General features: G+C 33.6%; 1 protein-coding gene across 4 annotated transcripts; it reads right to left on the minus strand.

Annotated features, from left to right (window-relative positions):
* Window positions 1-1,974: 1,974 nt before the first annotated feature.
* Window positions 1,975-24,679, minus strand: LOC134273222 (conserved oligomeric Golgi complex subunit 5-like). 4 transcript variants are annotated; one of them, XM_062755413.1, is made up of 22 exons: window positions 24,595-24,679; window positions 24,254-24,393; window positions 23,779-23,891; window positions 23,267-23,336; window positions 21,201-21,321; window positions 20,881-21,011; window positions 20,354-20,519; window positions 19,726-19,838; window positions 19,106-19,183; window positions 17,043-17,130; window positions 14,903-15,098; window positions 14,470-14,625; window positions 12,286-12,385; window positions 12,007-12,117; window positions 11,715-11,777; window positions 9,869-9,883; window positions 6,810-6,913; window positions 6,472-6,600; window positions 5,913-6,098; window positions 5,221-5,347; window positions 4,146-4,225; window positions 1,975-2,118 (listed from the first exon to the last, which is right to left on the minus strand). In XM_062755413.1, the coding sequence occupies exons 1-22, from the start codon at window positions 24,635-24,637 to the stop codon at window positions 2,004-2,006; spliced, it is 2,445 nt and encodes an 814-aa protein (XP_062611397.1). In that variant the 5' UTR covers window positions 24,638-24,679; the 3' UTR covers window positions 1,975-2,003. The 4 variants fall into 4 exon arrangements, with proteins under 4 accessions (XP_062611397.1, XP_062611396.1, XP_062611400.1 ...); XM_062755412.1 differs by having other exon boundaries at window positions 17,034-17,130; XM_062755416.1 differs by lacking the exon at window positions 9,869-9,883.
* Between the last annotated feature and the right edge of the window lie 11 nt (window positions 24,680-24,690).

Consider the following 24,690-nt stretch of genomic DNA (forward strand, 5'->3'; position numbering starts at 1 on the left):
TAAGCTGTACAGTAGTATTTTTGTAAAGATATTCTAGATTCTATGTCTCAAACCTTATACATGAGCCCAAAATGAACAAGTCAATTAAAATAAAAAATAAAACCTGTAAAATGCAAAAAAATGAACAAAAAGAGATGAAAATTCCAGTTGCACACCTTCATATGGTGAATAATAAGTGTACAAATTTTCAGATTAATCCTTGCAATAGTTTCTGAGAAACGGTCCGGACAAAACCACAAAATAAAAATGGAAAAACACCTGTAAAATTCAAAATAATAATCGAATCAAGATGAAAATAGCAGGTGCACAACTTCATATGGTGAATAATATTTGTACAAATTTTCGGACAAATCCTTCCAATAGTTTCTGAGTAATGGTCCGTACAAAATCTCGTCTACAGACAGACAGACAGACGGACAGACAGACAGACGGACAGACGGACATGATGATTCCAATATACCCCCCCTAAACTTCGTTTGCGGGGGGTATAAAAAGTTTTTGCTATTAAAAAAAAAACTGGTTCCCCAAACTTCTTGGACTACATTTTACTCAGTATCTCATCTTTTGCAATACCGGTATGATTGAAAGTGTGCTATAAATGTGTAATAAGGTTACGGAATTTTCATTTTCATTCTGCTTAGCCAAATAGGGTTAGTGTTTTTTTCTTTTTTTGCAAAAAAACATTGGTTCCCAAAACTCCTTTCCTATTTTACGCAATAGCCAAATTATCTTTTACAAGATGGTTAGAGTGTCCTGCAGATGTGCAATAGGGTTTCTTTTTCATTTTTTCTGTGAAGGTCAAATGGAGGTTTAAAAATTACGGTTATTTTACCTAGTAGTCTCTTTTCTTTTGCAAGACGATTTGTTAGTCTAATTTTAGTACATTGTGTACATGTACATGTAACCATATGCATGTAAAAAATCATTTCCTGTATTTCGTTTTAAGTCAGTGTTTTTGCAAATTCTGTGGCCGATTCAATGACTTTTTTTTGCAAATACAATCTGTCCTTGGGTCAAATAATGACTGACGACTTTCATACAAACTGTTAACTAGCCATTTTTTTTTCTCAATGAATTGACTACTGATTTTTTCAGTTTACCCAACTGTGACAGGCACACGTTGGTGTAACCGATCGGCAAGGGAATGCTTACTCCCAAATGGCACCTGATCCCACCTCTGTTTTAAGAGGTCTGTATGTGTTAGTTCTGTTCTTTTAAAATTTGTATTGTATTAATGGACTTTGAGAATACTCACTCTTTGTTTTCTTAACATTTGATTAAAAAGAAGCTATGGACCGGATAGAAATTTTAAACCTTAATTTGTTCTGATCTCTGCTACCATTGACTTGACTTTGACTATATGACCTTCGGGCAAAGTCGAGGTGTTTTTAGGTCATTAATCTTCTGTTTCACCTGAACGAATCCAAACGACATTGCGACAAGATTATGACACATTCTCCACTTAAACTTTTTATGTATAAAAGTATTGGTTTCCAAATTTTCCATTACACTGATAGAGAGCAGACAATAACTGAGCTAAGAAAATATCAATAATAAATAAATGTGCTAAGCATTTTCTGGTCTCTTTTTTCAGAGCTACAGGACCCATTTGACAAAATAACTTTAGTATAAGACCAAAGTGTGATTTTGCTTTTAAGTTCTATTTTTACAATAATATCAAAAATGGTTTTGATCATTTTTAAAAGAATTTTGGAAGATATGTTTATGCAGATAATTTCTAATAGAATCATTAATTTTGTGAGACTTTATAATCACCTAAGGTTTTTGGTCATAATTGTACCTTTTTTTTTTGGTAAATCTGTTCTACCGCTAAATGAAAGTAATTAATGAATATAATTTTTAACTTTTCCATTCTATAACTCTCTAATCAAAGACTCAATACTGATATAAAAGTCAAATAATATTTATATTTATACACAATGTATTCACTATATTTACATAATAAATAATATGTTGAATTGTAAAACATTTAATAATAATCATCAAGAACATGTTTGAAGCCCTTTTTGTAATAAGTCCAACATGATTGGATAAATTTCAGCAAACTCTTTTGCTTGCCTGGATTTCATTTGATTTACATATCCCTCCAAAGCACCCCTGCAAAAAAAATATAAAAAAAAAATAAATAAACAAAAATCAAGACATCCATGGACCAAAATGATTCATTTGGGGTCATTCAATAATTCAAAAATTGTGAGCAATCTGTTGGGTTTCAGATATTTTTACAATGTGTTTTCTTTTTATCAAATTTTTTGGCATATCACCCTTGCACTTTTCTGACCCAAAATCAAAGTGCAGAAGAGGCAGTTTCTCAGGAAATGGGGTTATTGTAGTTTTTCCACAAATAAACTATTTTTCAATTTGTCAAATTACAACTGTGGTTTATGAAAATGTAAAAGAAAAATTGACAGACAACATGCAGCTGGATGATAGACACACTTTGATCAGCAATGCCTACTTGCGCTTTTTCACAGCTGAGCTTGAAATATTAGTACCTGCCAAACTGCTGGAACTATGCTAAGATTGAACAAGAGGCCCATGGGCCACATCGCTCACTTAAGCTCATTGGCTACAGAAAAAAAGCAAAAACTGGTTCAGCATTCAAAAGTGAACAAGGGTAGCGGGAGATTGAATATTAAACTACCTGATGATGCTTCCATATCGAATTAACAAACGTCAAGATTTGTTCTATTTATTCATTTTTAAAAATCTGATCCCCCATTGTGACCCAGCCCTACCCCAGGGGTTCTCATTTGAACCAATTTGATTCTACACTACCTGAGGATGCCTCCATATCAATATGCCTAATCATGGTTTTTCTGTTCTTGAAAAAAGATTTTTTTTCCTGTGTATTCCTTTGTAAAATTTTGATCCCCCATTGTGGCCCCAACCTATTCCTGGGGTCATGATTTGAACAAATTTAAATCTACACCACCTGAGGATGCTTCCATATAAATATGACCAATCATGGCTTTGCTGTTCTTGAGAAGAAGATTTTTAACGATATTCTCCTATATATTTCTATGTAAAACTTTGATCAGCCATTGTGGCCCCATCCCATCCTCGGGGCTCATGATTTGAACAAACTTGAATCTACACTACCTGAGGATGCTTCTACTTAAGTTTCATCTTTTCTTGCCCAGTGGTTCTTGAGAAGAAGATTTTAAAAGATGCCATTATTTTTTTTCAATTCTTATTATCTCCCCTTGAAAGGGGGTATGCTCCTTCATTTGAAGAAACTTGAATCCTCTATACCCAAGGATACTTTGTGGCAAGTTTGGGTGAAATTGGCCAAGTGGTTCTGAACCCCTTCCATGGCAAAGATTTTAAGCATTTTTAGACAAAATTATATTAAGATTTCAATGCATTTTTTTTGGGGTATTTCTTGTAATTTTTGTATATACCAATGTATATATATTCTGAAACCAGGTATTGTGTTGTTTCTGAAAATGATTATAAAAATTTCATTTCAGTTGCCATGGCAACGAAGTACACCATAACCATGCTGGAATTTCCATTTATTAAACAATGATTTTTATTCTAGTTTTTTGCATAGTTAAATATATAAAAAAATATTTTATTGTTGTGGACATTAAAAATTATGAACATGTTGTACATGTTTTTACAAACCAATTTTAAGTATTTGGGGGGATTGGGTAGGGTTGGGATGTAAACATGTACCAGAATTAAGCATTTTTACATATAATGTGTTACCCCCACATTGATTTCGAGAATGGCAAAATCGCTCAAATAGTGATCAAAGTTTTACTCAAACTAGCACAAACTGGTACGACCAATTAAAAATATTTTCTGAATATTATTTTTCCGTATTTATTTTCTCTTTCCAACGGTGCAAGATTTATTCTGATATGTCTATTATTCAAAAAGTTATGAATGTTTTTTCACACTATACTTGTTCTTCAAGTCAGAGGCGTAGAAATGCGTATATGCCATGTAAGGGGTTAAGAAGAAGTTGAAAATGTGAAAAGTCTACGGACAGACAGACAGATAGACAGTCAGAGGGTCAGCTAGGCAGGTGGATGTCAGACAAAATGTGATCAGAAAGGCCCACTTGAGCCTTCACCTCAGGTGAGCTAAAAAGTGACTCCATGGTTAATACTTACTTGATAAGAGTGAGTCTATCCTTTTCAGAAGGGTGGTCCTCTAACCATTGTGAATACCTACTGATGGACCAGTCAGCTGACTAAAAGTATTTTAACAAATTATTTAAAAAATTTTCTGCAGGTTTTGAAAAGTTCAGTCAATTACAACAAATGTACAGTCTTCAAACACAAAACAAAAGAATCAAACAAATTGTAGGATTTTTCTAGCTTTTTCAATACTTTGACACATATTCAATCTCACAATTTGAATTCCATTAAGAAAATATAATGTTCACTTTTTTTTTAAACCATGTTACAATGAAGCGCATTGAGGTGGTAAAATTTTCCATTTGGATGGAACTTCAAACACAAAACAAAAGAATCAAACACATTGTAGGATTTTTCTAGCTTTTTCAATACTTTGACACATATTCAATCTCACAATTTGAATTCCATTAAGAAAATATAATGTTCACTTTTTTTTTAAACCATGTTACAATGAAGCGCATTGAGGTGGTAAAATTTTCCATTTGGATGAACATTTTGAGCTATCTTTAGAAGTTGATTGCCATATGACGAAACACCCATTTCTTTAGAAAGGAAAAACTTGAACAAATGGTTCATTAGAATACCTGTGGAACAGGTATTCCATAAATATAATAGCCAATCAAATTGACTTGCTACATAAACACAGAGTAAGCATGTGTTTGATCGAAACATGTGTTATGGTAACTCCAATAAATATAATAAATTCATAATTATGGACAAATTCATTGCAATATGTGTTTTAAAGAAGCAGGAACTCTCTAACTCTCTCTCTTATAACGTTAAAAATCTCCACTTCGGTGTAATTCATGTTGCTTGTCACGAAGAGTGGGGTGTTCTTAAACATTACGACGATTGTTTCTTTTTCGTTTCTAAAGATATGGGCATGTCATTATGTTAAAATTGATACTCAAAACATGACTCGGAACGTTTCATCCAAACAGAAAAATTTACCACTTCGATGCGCTTCATTGTAATATCAGTTAAGAGAAATTTCTAAGGGTAACAGTAATGACAAGCTTCTGTTAAAACTTTAAAGTGTGTACTGTACCTGATGGGGAGATTTCATTTCCTGTGGAGCTCTCGCGAACAAGAAGTGCAGAATGGTACTGTATGGAATGATGTCACCAATGGCCTGACTTTTACTGATGTGTTCAGCATTCTGGAACAGGAGAGGCCTGAAAATAAAGAGAACATAAAATGATTTATTTTTTTTATATACCATTTAAGGAAAAAGAGAAATTATTTCTGTCAATCCTGAACACAATTAACCGCTAATTGATAATCCATTCTATTGCTGAGATTAAACCATTTTTGACTAATGGACTGTTTTGTTGTAAAAAATAAATTGCATGGTAAAAAAATATAAGAGTCTTAAAAAATTTTAAGCTTCTGTGACAGAATGCTAAGGAGCATGTCACGTGACTGCCCCTATCACGTGATCAGTGCATGGGCAGAATGGTTGCAGATGCGCATTAAAATCAGAGAGGAGTACTTTGAACACTGAAACCCTATATCATTTCTTTTTTGGAAGTTATTCAGTTAGTTCGCGAACTTTTTGATCACCCCTCGTACTTTCAGCTTATATGACTGCATAATCATTTTAAATGAGTATTAACATTTTTAGTTGTAACTTAAAACAGCATCAATTACTCAAATTTCTTTGTATTTCCTTACTATGATAAACTTTTAAGGAATATGTTATATTGCTCTGCTCCTTATATGAGCCTATGATGAACCTACCTAAATGCCCTGAGTAATTTGTAGTGGTTTCCAAGATCAGACACTTTCCTACAGAAGGGTGATATGGCTAACTCCATCTGGGCAAAATCAGCGGCCAGTCTCATCTTACCGCCCTCTCCAAGAGGCCGAATCAAACTGGCGTGCCTCACAAAGAGCTCAACGCAGCGACAGGCAATAGGTTTTATACTAGTAAAAAGAATCGGCAAATACAGCAGTCTTATGTCACTTTTGAAATCATATACCATGAATCTTGAGACTTTGGATGCCCCCAACTTTATATCTTATTCATTACTTTCCATGCCAAGGAGAAAAAAAATTCAGATCCAAATTGTACTTCAAAAATGTTGAGTGAAGTATGTTGTATAGATCTCATATTTGATGTGTAGAGGTAATGAGTTGTTTTTGGCAATAGTCCTAATTTGATTAAATGTATTTGTAAAGATTGCCCAAAAATTTGAAGAAATGTAGCAATAATGAATTGAAATTTTTGGCAATGTAGCAGTAATGTTGACCTCAGCTTTGTTTGTATAGAAGGATCAATTAAAAGCCATATATTTACCTATCATATATAAAATCCTGACACTCGTATCTAGATAAATAGTCGGTCTGACAGCGAGACACAAACTCCTGGAGCTCTCTCATGTACAGAGAACACTGTGCCTCTTTGCTTGGGTCTGGTGTAGCTGAGCTGTAAACAGAAAATAATTTTATCAAGACTACCTTGGCCTGTAATGATATTTCTTAAATCATTGAAGATTTTTTTATTGTATATAATCCAGCTTGGTCAACATTCCAACTTCAGAAAGAGGAAAGTCCAGCTGGGAAACATTCCCTCTCAATTTTCACAGATTTTTTCTATAAGTTCATTACTTCCACAAAAGTGTACTAAAAAATTACCTTGAGAAGTCCTCTTGGTGCATGGTAAGAATGATGGCTTCTACAGCATCAAGGACCGAGGACATCAGAGGAGAAATAGCATTACTCATGAGGACCACCACTCCCTGTATACAAAACAGATAGTTCTTACACTATTCAGTAAGAATTCAGTCAACATTTGTGATTTTTCACAGAGTTAAAAATGCTCTTTTTTCATGCAGGATAAATTTATGTCATGTATACATAATCTTTGAGATTTCCTAAGACCCTAGAAAACAAGGTTGAAAAAGTAGTTGGGATTTCCAACTAATTTTGACATCTCTCTGATATTGTAAGAAAACAAAGTTCTACTTTATATGATAATTTGAATTGTCCTACATTGCATAGTGTGAATGGCATTGCCTATGAATGAGAGTGCATTTCCTCCAAACAAGCCAGAATGCCTTTGGTTGATCCAAGTGCAATGGTCTTAAAAATTCTAAATATTTATTAAATAATAAAGATACTTGTAATGGGCAACATGCATTGACAACATTATAGAATCAATATACAGTTGAACTTGTGTATCTTGAACAGTGATATCTCAAATACCATGGACATGTTGAATTTGATTCCAAAGTCCAAACCCCTATTCTTTAAATATGTATCTTATCCTGGATATCTGGAATCCTTTACTATCTCAAACGTTTTTTTCTCAGTCCCATTGAATTCAATATTAAGGTTTGACTGTAAATTTAGCCAAAAGTCACCTGAATAACAAGGGTGATCTTAAGATTATGCCTTTACTGTTAATTGACATAACCTGTCATATATTATGCCCAACTTTTAAATGCCAGTTAAAATTATAATATATATCAATAATTCTCACTCCTATCCAAATGAGCTTTAATCCCTTCCATGGCAAAGATTTTAAGCATTTCTAGACAAATTGATATTAAGAATTCAATGCATTTTTCTGAGTACATGTATTTCTTGTAAATTTTGTATAATTATTATACCAATGTGTATATATTCTGAAAGCAGGTATTGTGCAGTTTCTGAAAATGATTATACAAATATCATTTCAGTTGCCATGGCAACAAAATACACCATAATCATGCTGGAATTTCCATTTATTCAAGAATGATCATATTTCATTCCAGTTTTTTTTGCTTAAATATATTAAAAAATATTTTATTGTGTTGAAAATTATGAGCATGTTGTACATTTTTTTTACAAACCAACTGTATACAGTAAGTATTTGGGGGAAATGGAGTGGGTTTGGGAGGTAATCACCAAAATTTAGCATTTTTACATATTATATAACGAGTTACACCCGCATTGATTTCAATAATGGCAAAATCGCTGAAATAGTGCACAAATTTTAATTCAATCTAGCAAAAAACTGGTACAACCAATTAAAAAAAATTTTATACATCATTTTATCATAATTATTTTCTCTTTCCAACGGTGCAAGATTTATTCTGATATTTGCAGTAGTAACGAAGTTATGAATGTTTGTACACACTATACTTGTTTTTCAAGTCAGATGCATAGAAATGCATATATGCCATGTAAGGGGTTAATTGTCACAAACAGCAAGAAAATAATCATAGTTCATATCCCAATTATCCCACTCTTTATTTATCACTCCAGGTGTTTTTAATAATAAAATTATACTCTGCAAGAAAGATTACCCAGTAATTTTTTTTAAGTTTATACATCTAGAACAATTTCTACAAGTGTAAATCTTCTTAAATGTTCCTTTATAGACAAATGAGCTACCAAAATGCTTTCAATTATATGGTATGTAACACATGTAATAAGTTGGTACATGCTGCCCACCCCAAACCCATTGACAATTACTGATAAATATTTACATACACTGAATATTTTCTCCTTTATTTCTTAAGAAACCCCATTGCGTTCATCACTGCATAAAACATAGGCATTCGCCTTAAATGTAATCCTGTTATATGAAACGTATAAAGATGATCATTAATACAATAATTAATCAACTTTAATTGATTTCAAACATATATAAATATGTAAAACACATGTAATAAGTTGGTACATGCCCACCCCAAACCCATTGACAATTACTGATAAATATCTCTCTCCAGTGAATCTTGATATTTTTTTCAACCACAGTAATCTTGCCTCTCTCCCGTATCTGTTCTGAAGTAATCTTCTTCCAAAAAATGAAAATAATTTTTCATCTTCTTGTGTTAGGGAAAAGTGCAAGGTATGAGTTCGAATCATATAATTTGAACATCATTTGGTGCCATGGTATATTGTGAAAAAGCAAAGATTCATGTGTACGATTAGACAGAACTCCTACTTTTGTAGGTATAATGCAATTCTTTAAACTTCGATTTATCAGTGCATTCAGAATGATGCATTAAGAATAAACACAGGACAGATAATTTGTCATGATAAACAGGGAAATCTGCACTTCTTCATTAATTTTTTATTGTTTTACAATGCAAAAAAAGCTTATGATTATGATGAAGCAAAAGTAAAGGTAAGGTTTTATTTAGGGAATCTTGGTTTTTTGCAGATGCACTTATTAATAAATTATCATTAATATATGAAGATGCCTCTCTGTTAATAGACTACTCTAAAATGATAGATTACTGTGCTTCATTTATAGAACAAAAAATCATTATCTGGACTTCATCAATTTCCTTATACAATTTGAGTGCTTTCAATACATTAACAAATTTGCTTGAATTTTATGTGTACTTGCATATTTGAAGAGAAAATATTTATAATTACATAACATGCAATTTTGTATAGCAGAGGATTGCTCTCATGAACATGTAAGTTGACAAGGGTGGATCCAACATTTCAAGTTCTGGGGACTGGAGATGGGAATTAAAGTTTTATAACAGAAGAATCTCACAATTCTTCAAGTTGAATTAAATTGTATTACATAATTAGTTTTTTTTTTTTTACTTTTAAAATGGAAAGGGACAAGTTGCCTTTTTAAGGGGGGAGGGGGGGTCTAAGTGCCTCCATTTGCATCCGCCCTTGTTAAGAATGAATGACAAATATGCTCGTAGATATTTCAGGATAAAATGATAGAAAAAACAGCTTACCGGAGGAGGTTTACCCTGATATATAATATGTATGATGTATAAAGCATTAATGAATGTTTTTCATTATAATAATGTCCAGGACTTTCATACATGTATATTGTTTGGTGTTACAATTCGAATATCAATTATATGAATATGTATTTAATACAATTAGGATACACATATATATATTCAAAATTAAATTTATACGTACATGCATTCTGATTATATTTCACTGGAGAAAAGTTTAACAGAAATATATTTGTGCAGCAGGTATACATGCATTATTTTGTTTAGTGTAACCATACAGAAATCTAAAAAATATATTAACTTTTTGAAAATTTGATACAAACATCAACCTCGTTAAAGAAGTATGCACAATGGTGTCTGGTTTAGGATACAATTAATAAAAAACTTTTTACAGATATAAATTCATTTGTATCTACATTACTTAACTAGGTTAATTACTAACTAAATATCAAGATATGTGCCCCCAATGTCTTTGCAAAAACTTGCGAGTGATTTAAAACCAAGGACAAGCGTATTTCTCCTATACTCAACCAATAATCCATTTAAATAGTGCCAATACATTTTTATTCGATCGCTCAATTTCTGATCATCAGCATCCTTTTAACACTAAGTCTTGTATGTGAAATTGCCTGTTCAACTGATATTTGTCATGTTAGTGACAACAATGGTGTACATGCATAAGATGTCATTATCAATGAACAGCTTTGTGTCAGTTAAATGCAGTAGTCAAAAAATTGTGTCATTGATTAGTCTGTGATAAGTGATTAGTAAAAGTCTTTGGTCAAAACATGTTTTGGATTAACATGCATTTGATGAGTGAGCTTGATCCGCATATGCCTTTGATCAACATCTTGGATCTTTGTTTACAGGCAGCATATGTCTTTAATTTGCATGTCTTTAGATAAAATGTAGCAAGAATTATTATATCTACATGTACTTAGTTAGTATTGAATAAACAGATTTCCCACTAGGCAATATGGAGGATGTCAAAATATCCCTTATCAAAGAGTCTGAAATAGTCTGAAATCATATCATGCATTAAATTTATAAACTTACAAAAGTCCAAATAAAATTAGCAATAATGTTAGTACATGTATTAAGTTTGACAGTTAATTAACTTTATTTTATTGAAATATACATGCATTAATTAAAATTCATGAGCTGAAATTGTCAACTCAATTCGTTTTGAAGGACCTGAAATTGATTTCAGGTTTTTAAAGATTATATACTGTATGTGCATGGAACAAACTTCAATGACTATATGTAAACTCATATACAAATGTATTTTAAATAATTAATAAATAGAAATAATTACTATATACTTAAACCCATATTGTATGTCATATTAGCCCTCAGGAACAATTTCAGCTCATGGGCTAAGGCCTAGAAAAAAATATGTTTGTTTCCGCTTTCAGGCTGAAAAAATATAGGGTAGGTAGGTAGGCATTTTTTTTTTTTTTTTGGAAAAAAATTTTTTTGCTTCTTTAATCAAAACAGTGTATAGAAGTAACATTAATGACAAAAGAAATGGTGTTTTCAAGCATTACTGTGACTTAACTTATAATAGAAAGGTGACCCAAACTTCTTTCTGTCTTGAAAAGCTTGCAAAGTTGGAGGCTATAATTCCCTGGTTGAAATCTTGCACATCATGGGACAAAAGCATTAAAAAAATATTTAGGGTCGGCACTATAAATTAGGGTCGGTCGGGAAAGCGGAAACAAACATCTTTTTTTTTCTAGGCCTAAAGGCCACAGGCCCTTAAGCTGAAATGGGGGTGCAAGGGCAGATATGACATATGATAGGGATTTTAGTGTATAGTATTTTTTACATATTTTACCTCCAGAGACTTCTGAATGGATTCCATGGCCTCAGGGGGGAAGTGATTCAATCCTTCCAGCAACTGTCAAGAAATATGTGGGGTTCAAATGTTTCATATATTTTTAACAATGAAAATTGTATTCACTAACAAATAGAAGACCAGTGTCTTTTCTTGTCTCATATTTCTTTATTTATTGTCAACATTCTTCTTCTTCAAGTAAGTAAGTTGCCAGAATCCATGTTATTATGAACCCTGCCCTCTTTCAACAAATACCCACTCCTTGATTGAGCCAGTTTAATAATAGTCCTACCTTTGTTATGGACTGGTGCAGTAGATACAGTATATTGACCATGGTCACGTTTCTCTGTTGACCAGGAGTGGACGGTCCAATCACCTGACTGGCCTCCCCATCTGTTACCAGCTGTAAAATACAGGTTCAAATTATTGAAACATGCTGTATGTTCATGGCCAGTACTAGATACTTTTGGTTTATTGTCATCTTCAGATTAAATCTTTCAGGACTAGCTCATTAGAAAATGGCTTGTAGATGTATGAGTCCAAGGTGTATAAGGAGTGTAGGGATACAAACCAGTTGTTCACTTTTCACTGCAAAGAGCTGAATTGTCTTGGCAACATTTTTAGCCACAGTGTTGCAGAGCTTGGCATCAACATTGGCAACATTCAACTCACTACGAAGAAAATTCAACAAGAGGCCCATGGGCCACATCGCTCACCTGAGAAGTTTTGACCATTCTGTTCTTTACCAGATTTCACCTTTGTTATACATAATGCATCCCCACATTACCCCACTGATCATAACTTAGACATTTTGAAATCTACACTACCCCATGATCCTTCCATTGGCACATATGTTTCAGCTTTTTTGGCCCAGTGGTTCCTGAGAAGAAGATTTTCAAAGATTTTTCCTATATATTTCTATGTAAAACTTTTATTCCCTATAATGGCCCCGCCCTTCCCCCGGGGGTCATGATTCCTACAATTTAGAATTTACACTACCCCAGATTGCTTCCACAAAAGTTTCAGCTTTTCTGGCCCAGTGGTTCTTGAGAAGAAGATTTTCAAAGATTTTTCCTATATATTTCTATATAAAACTTTGATTCCCCATTGTGGCCCCGCCCTTCCCCCGGGGGGCATGATTCGAACAATTTAGAATCTACACTATACCAGGATGCTTCCATATAAGTTTCAGCTTTTCTGGCCCAGTGGTTCTTGAGAAGAAGATTTTCAAAGATTTTTCCTATACATTTCTATATAAAACTTTGATTTCCCATTGTTGCCCCGCCCTTCCCCCGGGGGTCATGATTTGAACAATTTAGAATCTACACTATACCAGGATGCTTCCATATAAGTTTCAGCTTTACTGGCACAGTGGTTCTTGAGAAGAAGATTTTCAAAGATTTTTCCTATATATTTCTATATAAAACTTTGATTCCCCATTGTGGCCCCGCCCTTCCCCCGGGGGTCATGATTTGAACAATTCAGAATCTACACTATATCAGGATGCTTCCATATAAGTTTCAGCTTTTCTGGCCCAGTGGTTCTTGAGAAGAAGATTTTCAAAGATTTTTCCTATATATTTCTATATAAAACTTTGATTCCCCATTGTGGCCCCGCCCTTCCCCCGGGGGGCATGATTTGAACAATTTAGAATCTACACTATATCAGGATGCTTCCATATAAAGTTCAGCTTTACCGGCCCAGTGGTTCTTGAGAAGAAGATTTTCAAAGATTTTTCCTATATATTTCTATATAAAACTTTGATTCCCCATTGTGGCCCCGCCCTTCCCCCGGGGGTCATGATTTGAACAATTTAGAATCTACACTATACCAGGATGCTTCCATATAAGTTTCAGCTTTTCTGGCCCAGTGGTTCTTGAGAAGAAGATTTTCAAAGATTTTTCCTATATATTTCTATATAAAACTTTGATTCCCCATTGTGGCCCCGCCCTTCCCCCGGGGGTCATGATTTGAACAATTTAGAATCTACACTATACCAGGATGCTTCCACATAAGTTTCAGCTTTACTGGCCCAGTGGTTCTTGAGAAGAAGATTTTCAAAGATTTTTCCTATATATTTCTATATAAAACTTTGATTCCCCATTGTGGCCCCGCCCTTCCCCTGGGGGTCATGATTTGAACAATTTAGAATCTACACTATACCAGGATGCTTCCACATAAGTTTCAGCTTTACTGGCTCAGTGGTTCTTGAGGAGAAGATTTTTTAATGACCCCACCCTATTTTTGTCTTTTCTTGATTATCTCCCCTTGCGAGGGGATATGTCCCTTCATTTTAACAATTTAAATTCCCCTTTACCCAAGGATGCTTTGTACCAAGTTTGGTCAAAATTGGCCCAGTGGTTCTTGAGAAGAAGTCGAAAATGTAAAAAGTTTACAGACGGACAGACAGACGGACAGACGGACGGACAGACGGACAGACGGACAGACGGACGGACGACGGACAAAATGTGATCAGAAAAGCTCACTTGAGCCTTCGGCTCAGGTGAGCTAAAAATTAGAACTTGTATTTTTCATTGAAGAAAACACTAAAGTTTAAAGAGTTTATTTTTTGAGAGAAAAACTGTAAAAGCAGAAATATTTATTTATTGGGCAATTAAATTCTGTTTAATATATTTTTTAATATTCTTTTAAAAACTTTATATATTCATTGATATCTTTTATTTCACCTCATAAATCTTAATATAAATAGTATTGATACTATCAATATTATCATGAATATGATCAGATGTCAAACCTGGAAATAGTTTTGACGATTGTTTCCACTTCCTGTGTAGTTGGGGGGTTCGCTGAACTGAAGGCAAGGTTAATGGGGTCAAATAATCTAGATAACGACTTGGACAGGTAAGCATTCTCAAACTTTGTTAGTGTATTCCTTAATGCTTTTTCTGAGCTGTAAAATTACAAAAAAAATTCATACATCAACCCCTATATTCTAGTAACTTTGAGTTTTGTTTTGCCCTACTGAACTATTAAGTATTGTCACTGTTTCTAACTTGACCAAAAAAGGTGCTTGAGTTGATAACAAATTGAGTACTAAATTCATGGTTGAATTCCAGTTATTTTATTTATGACAGGTCATTCTAACTGCATAAGTCTACTACAGAATTAGAACTCTTTTGTGTACAGTGTATCGAGGGTCCTTAGGATTGGGAAGATGCTAGGCTTACTCGTACTGGTTCCGTTTACTTCCTGGAATAAAGATGTCATCCTCTGTATTTGTTTCTTCTTCACCTGAAGGCTCCGATTGCGACACTGACGTTGCAGTGGTGATACTGAATTGTTGAAGTCGTCTCCAAAGGTCATTGTATAATCGTAACAACTTTGGATATTCTCCCTCAAAGGCCTGCTTTAGGTGTGTAGAGGCTATTTATGGTAAAAAATGCAGTTTTTATGTACATTTCTCACACTGGTATATTTACACATATGGAATATATATTAAATACAGAATTAAGCAAAAATGCATTAATTATATATGAAAAATGTTTAAATTTATATATGCATAATACATGTATATACCGTAAATCTGGAAATTTTTACGTCGATTTATTTTTGCGAATTTGGGTCAAAAAGCTATTGATTAATTTTTACGCTTCAAATTTTTGCGAATTGTCACTGGCGCTAAAAATAAAAATCACTTAAGATTTTCATATCAGTTTATATATCTATGTTTCAATTTAGTATGCACAGTTAGGATACCACCAATATATACTCGCAACGTGGCAAGAAATTGCAGAATCGCTCCGAAACAATTTTGAAAATAAAAATACAAAAGGATGTGCACTGAAAATAACTTCTTAATCAATGATTATAACCATTTAGGAATTTGTGGAAGCCTTTTTACCTAAAATATAATTTAAATAAAGAACAACAAAATATAATTAATTTTCTCAACGTTTGGTTTTTTCTCACCTAAAATTTACACGCCGTGTTTACATTTGGAACTCTCTAGTAAAAGCACTGAGTTCGAGTTATCGTCCGTTTTGATACATGGGTGGATAAATAACTGCCTCAGTGCTTCTCAAATCATCGGACGATATAATGAGTGCAATTTACACGCAGGGGTAATTAGCTTGTAGTTACAGTAGTATAAAGAGGTTTCTTTTTAAAAATGACCAGTGCTTATTCAATGAGTTAAAAATAGATACCAACTTTCAGAAAAAATCTTTACATGTTGATTTATTTATAAGAAAAATATTTTTGCAAATGCATTGCACGCGCAAATTTGCTAAAAAATTATCTACAGTAAAAATTTCCAGATTTACGGTAGTGGAAATTATCCACTCAATGTGCAAACATACTTCATTTTCAGAAATTCTTATGTCAGATTTTCAAATAAGTTACATGTACATGACAGGTTAGTATTGATTTGCTGTTCTTGATACAGTATGTATATATTATACTGTTTTAACTTGTACATGTAATTTTTCCTGGCCCAAGCTCTAAAGCAAACAGACTAATATCAAATAAAATGTTTTAGTCAAGTCAGAATTTTAAAACTGTCTGTGAATCACAATTCAGAATGATAACTTCACTTAAAAGAGAGATTTATTTTGGAGTCTTTGAGCTCTTCACAATGTCATAGATCAATAATTTGACTCATTTAAATTGTTTCTAGATTCTGGGGCCAGCTTATATGTACATATACAGATAAAGGACCTGATACAAAGAATACTGTACATCAATATTTTTAAATACTGCTACAATAATTAGTTATACAAAAGGTATTTGTCCTTACACTGAAATTTCCCACTGAAGAAATATCTCCAATACAATCACAGTAAAACATGCTTATAGGTAATTGGCAGGGATGAACAATTTTGATTATTTATAAACATAACTTGTTATTTACAATAAGTTTTCAATTAAGTTTTCCCTGTTTTAAAATCATAAATAATGAAAACCACTTTCCTTTTCAAAGTTGAATTCATTATAAACATGTTTGTGATAATCATGTTTTACTGTAGATGTATCCTGTACTTTTGGTTAACATTGTGTTTATGTTACAAAGTAATGTATATGGCTATAAAATCAAAAGTGAGTGCATGCAATGTGAGAGAAAAAAGGGGAGGATCACACTTCTTTTGTACTACAGTGCCAACTGATACAGTTCAGTACTTACCTTTACTTCCTAATGAGGGCAGATTTAATTAGGATGGAATAAATAATAATTATACTGAAATTCTATGTCTCATGCATTTCATTCAACAGTGCTCAAATCAAACATACATACAATTTTCTATATATCATGAAAAAATTAAAATATTGTTCATAAACAGGGCATCAAATATATCATGTAACCAAGGTTACCTTCTGAAGCATTGTTGAATTCATTGGTCAGCATGTGTGTGATGCTTTCCCAGAATTCCTGCATGATGTTGACAGGTCCCTCCTTGTGCTGCCAATCAAATAAAATGGGTGAGAACATTAGACAATACAAAAAAATAAGCCCTATTAAAGACTTTTTTTTTTTTAAAGACAAGAGACCCACGAGCCTTATAGGTCACCTGAATATCGTGTAACAACTTTTAAACAATTAAAATTGGTTCGTGTTTTACCCCAGGCCATGAAATTCACAATTCACAATTTTGAAAGAGGCACCATTGCTTATCATAATTATAAACTTAGCATGCTTACTCTATTTACTTAATACCCAGAGGTAGATCAGAGTAACAAAGAGAAAATGCACTTCCACTTTATAACCAGTTGTGCACCTCACCCCAAAGGAACCACTGACCCTGGGGCCACATATTTCAAAATTTTGCAAATTTTATCATAAAATGGTTGATTAATACTAAAGAGCATATTTCAAAGCATTAATTTATTTTCAGACTAGGTACCCCCCCCCCCCCCCCCGACCCAGGGGGCATAAAAAATAACCATTTTGCTAGATGCACCTTTCTTCATCATAAATATATACATACTTGGATCACTGGCCTAAAACCCAGGAGAAAAGGAAAAGATTTTCAAAGAATTAATGCATTTTCACTATATAATCAATAGAGCCCCGTCCCAATACCAGAACCCCTGACCCTGGGGCCATAAAATTCACAATTTGGGAAGTGGCACTCTTGCTCTTCATAACTATGTACTTAGTTGATTTATTTAATACCCATAAGCAGAGAAGAAGATTTTCAAAGAATTAATGCATTTTCACTATATGATCAAAAGACCCCCGCCCTAACACCAGAACCCCTGACCCTGGGGCCATAAAATTCACAATTTTGGAAGTGGCACTCTTGCTCATCATAACTATGTACTTAATTAGTTTATTTAATACCCAGAAGCAGAGAAGAAGATTTTCAAAGAATTAATGCATTTTCATTATATGATCAATCTATATTTTCACTATATGATCAAAAGACCCCCGCCCTAACACCAGAACCCCTGACCCTGGGGTCATAACATTCAAAATTTTGGAAGAAGCACTCTTTCTCATCATAACTATGTACTTAATTTGTTTATCTAATACCCAGGAGCAGAGAAGAAGAGTTTCAACGAATTAATGCATTTTCACTGTATGATCAAAAGAGCCCCACCCTAACACCAGAACCCCTAACCCTGGGGCCATAAAATTCACAATTTTGGAAGAAGCACTCTTTCTCATCATAACTATGTACTTAATTAGTTTATTTAATGCCTAGGAGCAGAGGAAAAGATTTTCAAAGAATTAATGCATTTTCACTATATAATCAATAGAGCCCCGCCCTAACACCAGAACCCCTGACCTGGGGCCATAAAATTCACAATTTTGGAAGAGGCTCTCTTGCTCAACATATCTATGCACTTAGCTAGTTTATTTAATATCCAAGAGCAGTGAAGAAGATTTTCAAAGAAATAATGCATTTTTACTATATAATCTATAAAGCCACTACCTAACACAAGAACCCCTGACCATTGGGCCATAACAGTCACAATTTTGGAAGAGGCACTCAATGCTCATCATACATTCATGCCAACAGTTTATTTAATACCCAGAAGCAAAGAAGAAGATTTTTCAAAGAAAAGCATTTTCATTATATGCAATAATTTTGGTATATTCAAAAGGCCCCCCCCTAACACCAGAACCCCTGACCCTGGGGTCATAAATTCAAAATTTTGGAAGAAGCACTCTTTTCATCATAGATGCTGTATACCAAAATTGGTTGAAATTGGTTCAGTGGTTTCAGAGAAGAAGCTGAAAATGTTCAAATGTTAACATTTTCACGTATGATCAAAAGAGACCCTAACACCAGAACCCCTCACCTGAGTTACTCAGGTGACCTAAAAATACTCATTCTCTTCTGTACAAATGTTGATAGTGTATATAATCAAGACACATTCCTATTAACAGCAGCTGCTATTATTTATTATTCATGATTTCTTCATTGTACCTTTCCCAGTTCTTCTATGAAGCAAACATGTGTCACTGGGTCCCTCTTCTTCACCAAAACCTTCTGTAAATGTTGCACCTGTTGTTGGAAAGAAAAGAATTCCTCTGGATACTCATAGTCCCAATTTTCACATTTTAGGCTCTTATCTACATGACTAATTTTCATGGGATTGTTTTTGAAGTATAAACGACATCCACAAATTAATTTCCTATTTAAAGTGTCAAACTTTCATACTGCAATACCATGTTTATCTTTCCTGAACAATAGTGAAGTCAAGTTCTCAAACATACATCCATTTTTTCCTGGTTTTCATCAAAACTACACCCCATGTAAATAAGTAATGCTGCATTTTCAAACTCATCTTGCAAGCAGTAGGAAATTAAGGAGGCTGGGGGGTCAATAAATTAACCATAAATTAACCACCAGATTTAACTTATTTTTTTAGATACGGTATCTTAAGCTGTCAACTATCATTTGGCAAAGAAAAAATTCATACATTTTAGTTTTAAAATTTGATCATGTTTTTATATCTTTATATGGAGCTCTTCTTTTAAAGGAGATCAAAATAGTCTGAAAATGGCTGCCACACCCCAGCCTCGTTAATCAGTAGGTTTTTTGACCTGAGCACAAGAAGCATAGATATTGTCCATCAGCTTCTCCATGTTGGTCCAGAGAGAGGCTCGGAATGCTGCAGTATTTCCTGTGACTGGCATGGCTGCCCGACCTGGGCCTCCTAGAAAGTTGTATACAAAAAAATAATGTATGAATGCACCACACTATAACTGCATATCATTCTGCCTAGAAAGGCAATATAAAGTTAACTACCAGTTATCATAGCCTAACTATGCTGGGGAACCCTATTCACTGACTGTTGCAGAAGCAAAAACATTTCTATATAGTAAACATACTTTTTCTACAGTATCATTATTTGTGGAATAACAATTCCTGTTCAATCCATTGGTAAAAAAATAATGCAGATTTCTTAAAGGCCATACATATTGCATTATATGGTTAGGTAAGGTTAGGAAGGGAGGTGGGCTGAAAAATCTGTCTTCTGTTATATTTGTAATGCTCCCTAGGGATGAGAAGGAATAAATAACTCTTCCCAATAATTGTTTATGTAGTAGATAACTACCTGGTTGATTTGTTTTGGCACTGTTTGGTTTGTATAAGTCACTCAAACACAGAGTAATAAATTACCTACAAAAATCATCTACCAAACCTTAACCTTTTAATCATAAAACTGACCTCTGCCCCTTGGAACGTTCTGTTGGGCCAGACTCTGAGCGTCCAGACTGGTTCTGACGTTCTTGTTCAGGTTTTCTATACAGTTCTGTATCACCCTCTCCACTATGTGGTGTAAACTGCCCAAGTTGTGAAACACTTGGAGAGAAGTCGCTACTTGTGTTGGATTCTATATTTCCAAAACAAAAGGCACAATTTCACCCACTAAAAATTTCTTGGATAAAAAGGAATAATGAGCACATACATTCTTAAAACCTCATTCCTGAGCAGTATATTAACAACTGTAGATACCAAATTTTCAACACATTATACTTGTATTTACAAGAAAATATTTACATGTACAAACGAAACATAATTTTTAAATATATTGGTTATGGTTGAAATTTTTAGGAGCATATTTTCTTGCTTAATTATGCCAACAAAAATTCTGGTGGATAAAATATGTTTTACAGTATTAAAATTTTATGACTCTTTTATACAAAACAAAACAACTTTCAGAAAAAATCTATATATCTACTGAGATAGCTGACCTGTGTTTCCATTCCCTGCTCTAACATTTTGTGAGCCTGTGACTCCACGTCTTTTCTGGCTTGTTTGATAAAACGACGATCCTGTTCTATGATTTCCACCCCACTGAGATCCACTCCCTCACAGATATAATCTAAATGAAAAATAAAGTACTTTGATGTTCACACTCTCCATGAAATATTAATAACTTTTTAGCATACAAATGAAAACATTCCTTTCCAGTTTTAATTTTATCATATAATCAGTATGTACATCAGTACATGTACATGAATTTCAAGCACCAGCTTGAGGTAAGGTATTTTCAACAATAAAAATCTTTCACCTAATTCGTTGAGACTTTGAGCAGCCTTGGTTATTTCCCTTGCTCCCCCCTGGAGCTGACTGTTTAACCTCTTGCCGAGGTACATGATTCTAATGATTCTTCTTAGGAGATCACAGGTATCCTAAAAAGGAAAATATTGAAAAGTAAGTAAAGGTATGTAGAACTCTCAATCGTAATTACGGCAGCAGTGTGCTGAATTTTAATTCAAGAGTATAATGGGCCTTAAGGATTATATGAGCAATAACAACAACTTTCAGTGAAAATTTGTTCATGTTTTAAGCCAGATGCTATGGTATTCACAATTTTGAAAGAAGCACCATTGATCATCATAACTTACACTTGATCTTAATTTGGTTAGGTAAGGTTAGGCAGGGTAGGTGGGCAAAAAATGCATTTGTTGTAATTTGTAATATTCAGCAATAGAAGTAATGCCCCTACCACGCATAATTGTTTAGGCCTACATGTAGATCCACACATTGCACAATTTTGAAAAGGCATCCTTGCTTTTAAAAGTATTTAAATAACACAAGGAGGAGATTTCAAAAATCATTCATTTTCCTTATATCATACAACCCCCCCCCCTTGGTACCCCTGACCCTTGGGCCTTGAAATTCACAATTCTCGAAGATTTGGGCCCTTGCTCTTCATAACTATAAAGGTAGTTCATCTGCTTAATACCCAGGAGCAAAGAAGAAAATTTTCAAAGAATTCATGTATTTTGTTATATAATCATTAGATCCAAACAAAACACAGAACCCCTAAAAACCCTGGGGCCATAAAAACAATTTTAAGAGGCATTCTTCTCATCATAACTATGTACTGAGTTAGTTTATCTAATACCTAGGAGCAGAGAAGAAAATTTTCAAACAATACATGTATTTTCACTATATAAAATATTTACATGCCCAAACACACATAATTTTTAAATATATTGGTTATGGCCATAAAATTGAAATTTTGGTAGGAGGCACTATTTTCATCATAACTATGCACAAAAGTTTATTTAATACCCAGGAGCAGATTAGAAAATTTTGAATTCATATATTTACTAAATAAACAACTATGAAAAAATCTATATATCACCAGAACCCCTTACCCTGTGGGCCATAAAATTCACATTTTGGAGAGGCACTCTTTTCATCATATTCATAAAACTATGCACTAAGTTAGTCTATTTAATACAAAGGAGCAGAAAAGAAGATATAATCTAAAGAATTCATGTATTTTCACTATATTCACACCCTCCATAAATTTTAATAACTTTTTAGCATACTGGGGAAAAATTCACAATTTTGGCAGTTTAATTTTATCATAACTATGCACATTAGTTGTTTATTTAATACCCAGGAGCAGAGAAGAAGATTTTCAAAGAAATAATGCATTTTCACTATATACGTTGAGTTTAGCAGCCCTTGGTTATTTCCCTTGCTCCCCCAGGGCCATGAATTTCACAATTTTGCCGTACAGGACTAATGATGCTGAATACAATCTCAAAAGTTTGAATGCTTGATGTCCAAGTAAAGGAAAAAGATTTTTAAAGATTGCACAATTTTAAAAGTTATGGTCCCTTGGCCCCAGGGGGGCAGGGATAAACCCATAAATTCACACATAGCCTTTGTAGTTTTCAGGTTTGTAATAGATGCTTTGTAAAAAATTCTGCCTTTTGAAATTGGTTGCCCCAAGATGTGGTACCCAAACATTGAAAGAAACAAAATGAACACAATGTTAACGCACGACGGACGACGCACAACAACGGATAGCAATAGGTCACCTGAGTTTACTCAGGTGACCTAAAAAAAAACATTAAATGTGGAAATTTCAATGTGGGGTTTGAGAATTTTATGAGAAGTAAAATTTGGAAAAATCATCACCTCACAAACTGCTTCATTTAAGGTACCATATTAAACAATCATTAAATATTTTTAATTTTATCACTTTTGTAAAATAATCCCTGGCCATATAAATGCTATGTTCTGAAGAAAAGGCAAAACTTTACCATGTAAAAAATAAAAACTTTTTCAATGATATAAAAAAAATTTACACCACTTTCCTCCTCAAAAACTTACTTGCAGATTTCTTAATTGTGTTGTTCTTGATGAGATTTTGTTAAATGGTTCTGACACTTTAGAATGGATTCTGAAACAAAAAAATTCATTACATGTATTAGAGAACTTGTTTTAAAATGTGATGAAGTTACAGAAAAATATGCCAGTGAATAAAATTCATTTCATTGAGAACTACTGATTCACAGGATTCTAACACTGATCCTGATGTGTCAGAAAATTAAACTTGATATGAATAGGGTAATGGGAAGGCCCCACTCTGCAATTACTATAATTAACTTGAATGCTTTTAATTGCATCTTGGTTGCCCCAAATTACTAAGTCAGAACAGATGCAAAAAGTTTGGATATGTAAAGTGAGTTGGTCAACATGCATCCAACCCATTTCTTCTTTAAATATATAGTTTAACCTCAATATCTCAAATTTTCTGATATCTCATTGTTTTATCATAATTAAATCAGTCCCCATTCAGTTCAAAGTATCAAGGTTTGACTGTATATGAATATGACATATACCGATCCATTGCTGCCAGCAGGGACTGAATCCTAGACTGCATCATCTGAAGAACACCTTCCAACGTCTCCACACCTGTAGCTTGTGATAGCAGGTCCTCATGGTGTGCAACAATCTGTAATAAATGCACATAAAAAATAGAGTCATAGTTTGAAAGTGGTAGTAAACATAAATAGTATAGGTGTTACACAGAGAAGAACACGCAATAAATTTTATATGTGCTTGTACACAAAGTTTGCCACGAATTATAATAATTTCGGTGGATTTGGCTCGGCTAAATATTTGAACTGACGGCTTCATCGCTGAAGGTGCCTGTCCAAATAACATGCAGAGCCGAATCTCCACCAACACTGAGATTAATCTGCACTTAAGCTGCACCTGAAAATTTGCATATTGTAGACACAGAACAATACTGCATAATATGTGAGTTTGATCCAATGATTAACCCCTTTTTAATGAAAAAAGAACAAGACTTACCTGAGAATGAATTTCTCTGTCAAGCAGAGAGATGCCCTCAGCTAGTTTTGATAACTGCTCAGATATGGCCTTCCCTTGAATCGCCTGATTTGCATGAGCTTTCACATCAAACGTTTCATCTAAAAATTTTCTGAACTCCTCTACAAATAAAGATGGAGTCTAGAGAATACAAAATTTACTGTTTGCAACATGATCACTGAGGTTTAAACAAAATTTTACATAAATAACCGTTTTGTCTCTTCAGAAAACTAGATAGTTTACAATTGTGAGCAATTAATCTATTAAAGTCAAAATGTAAAACAGTTGCAACTAAGATACTTTATGAAATAAAACATAATTACCATCGCTGGCTAGTTGTTCTATGACATGGTGACGGTCCTCCATATTGACAAGTATCACTTCCGGTTTTCTAACTTTTTAGTTTCGTATCTATCCTA

Source organism: Saccostrea cucullata, unplaced genomic scaffold (assembly GCF_032062105.1).
Source record: "Saccostrea cucullata isolate Sc308-1 unplaced genomic scaffold, CSIRO_AGI_Scuc_v1 ctg741, whole genome shotgun sequence".
NCBI lineage: Eukaryota > Metazoa > Mollusca > Bivalvia > Ostreida > Ostreidae > Saccostrea > Saccostrea cuccullata.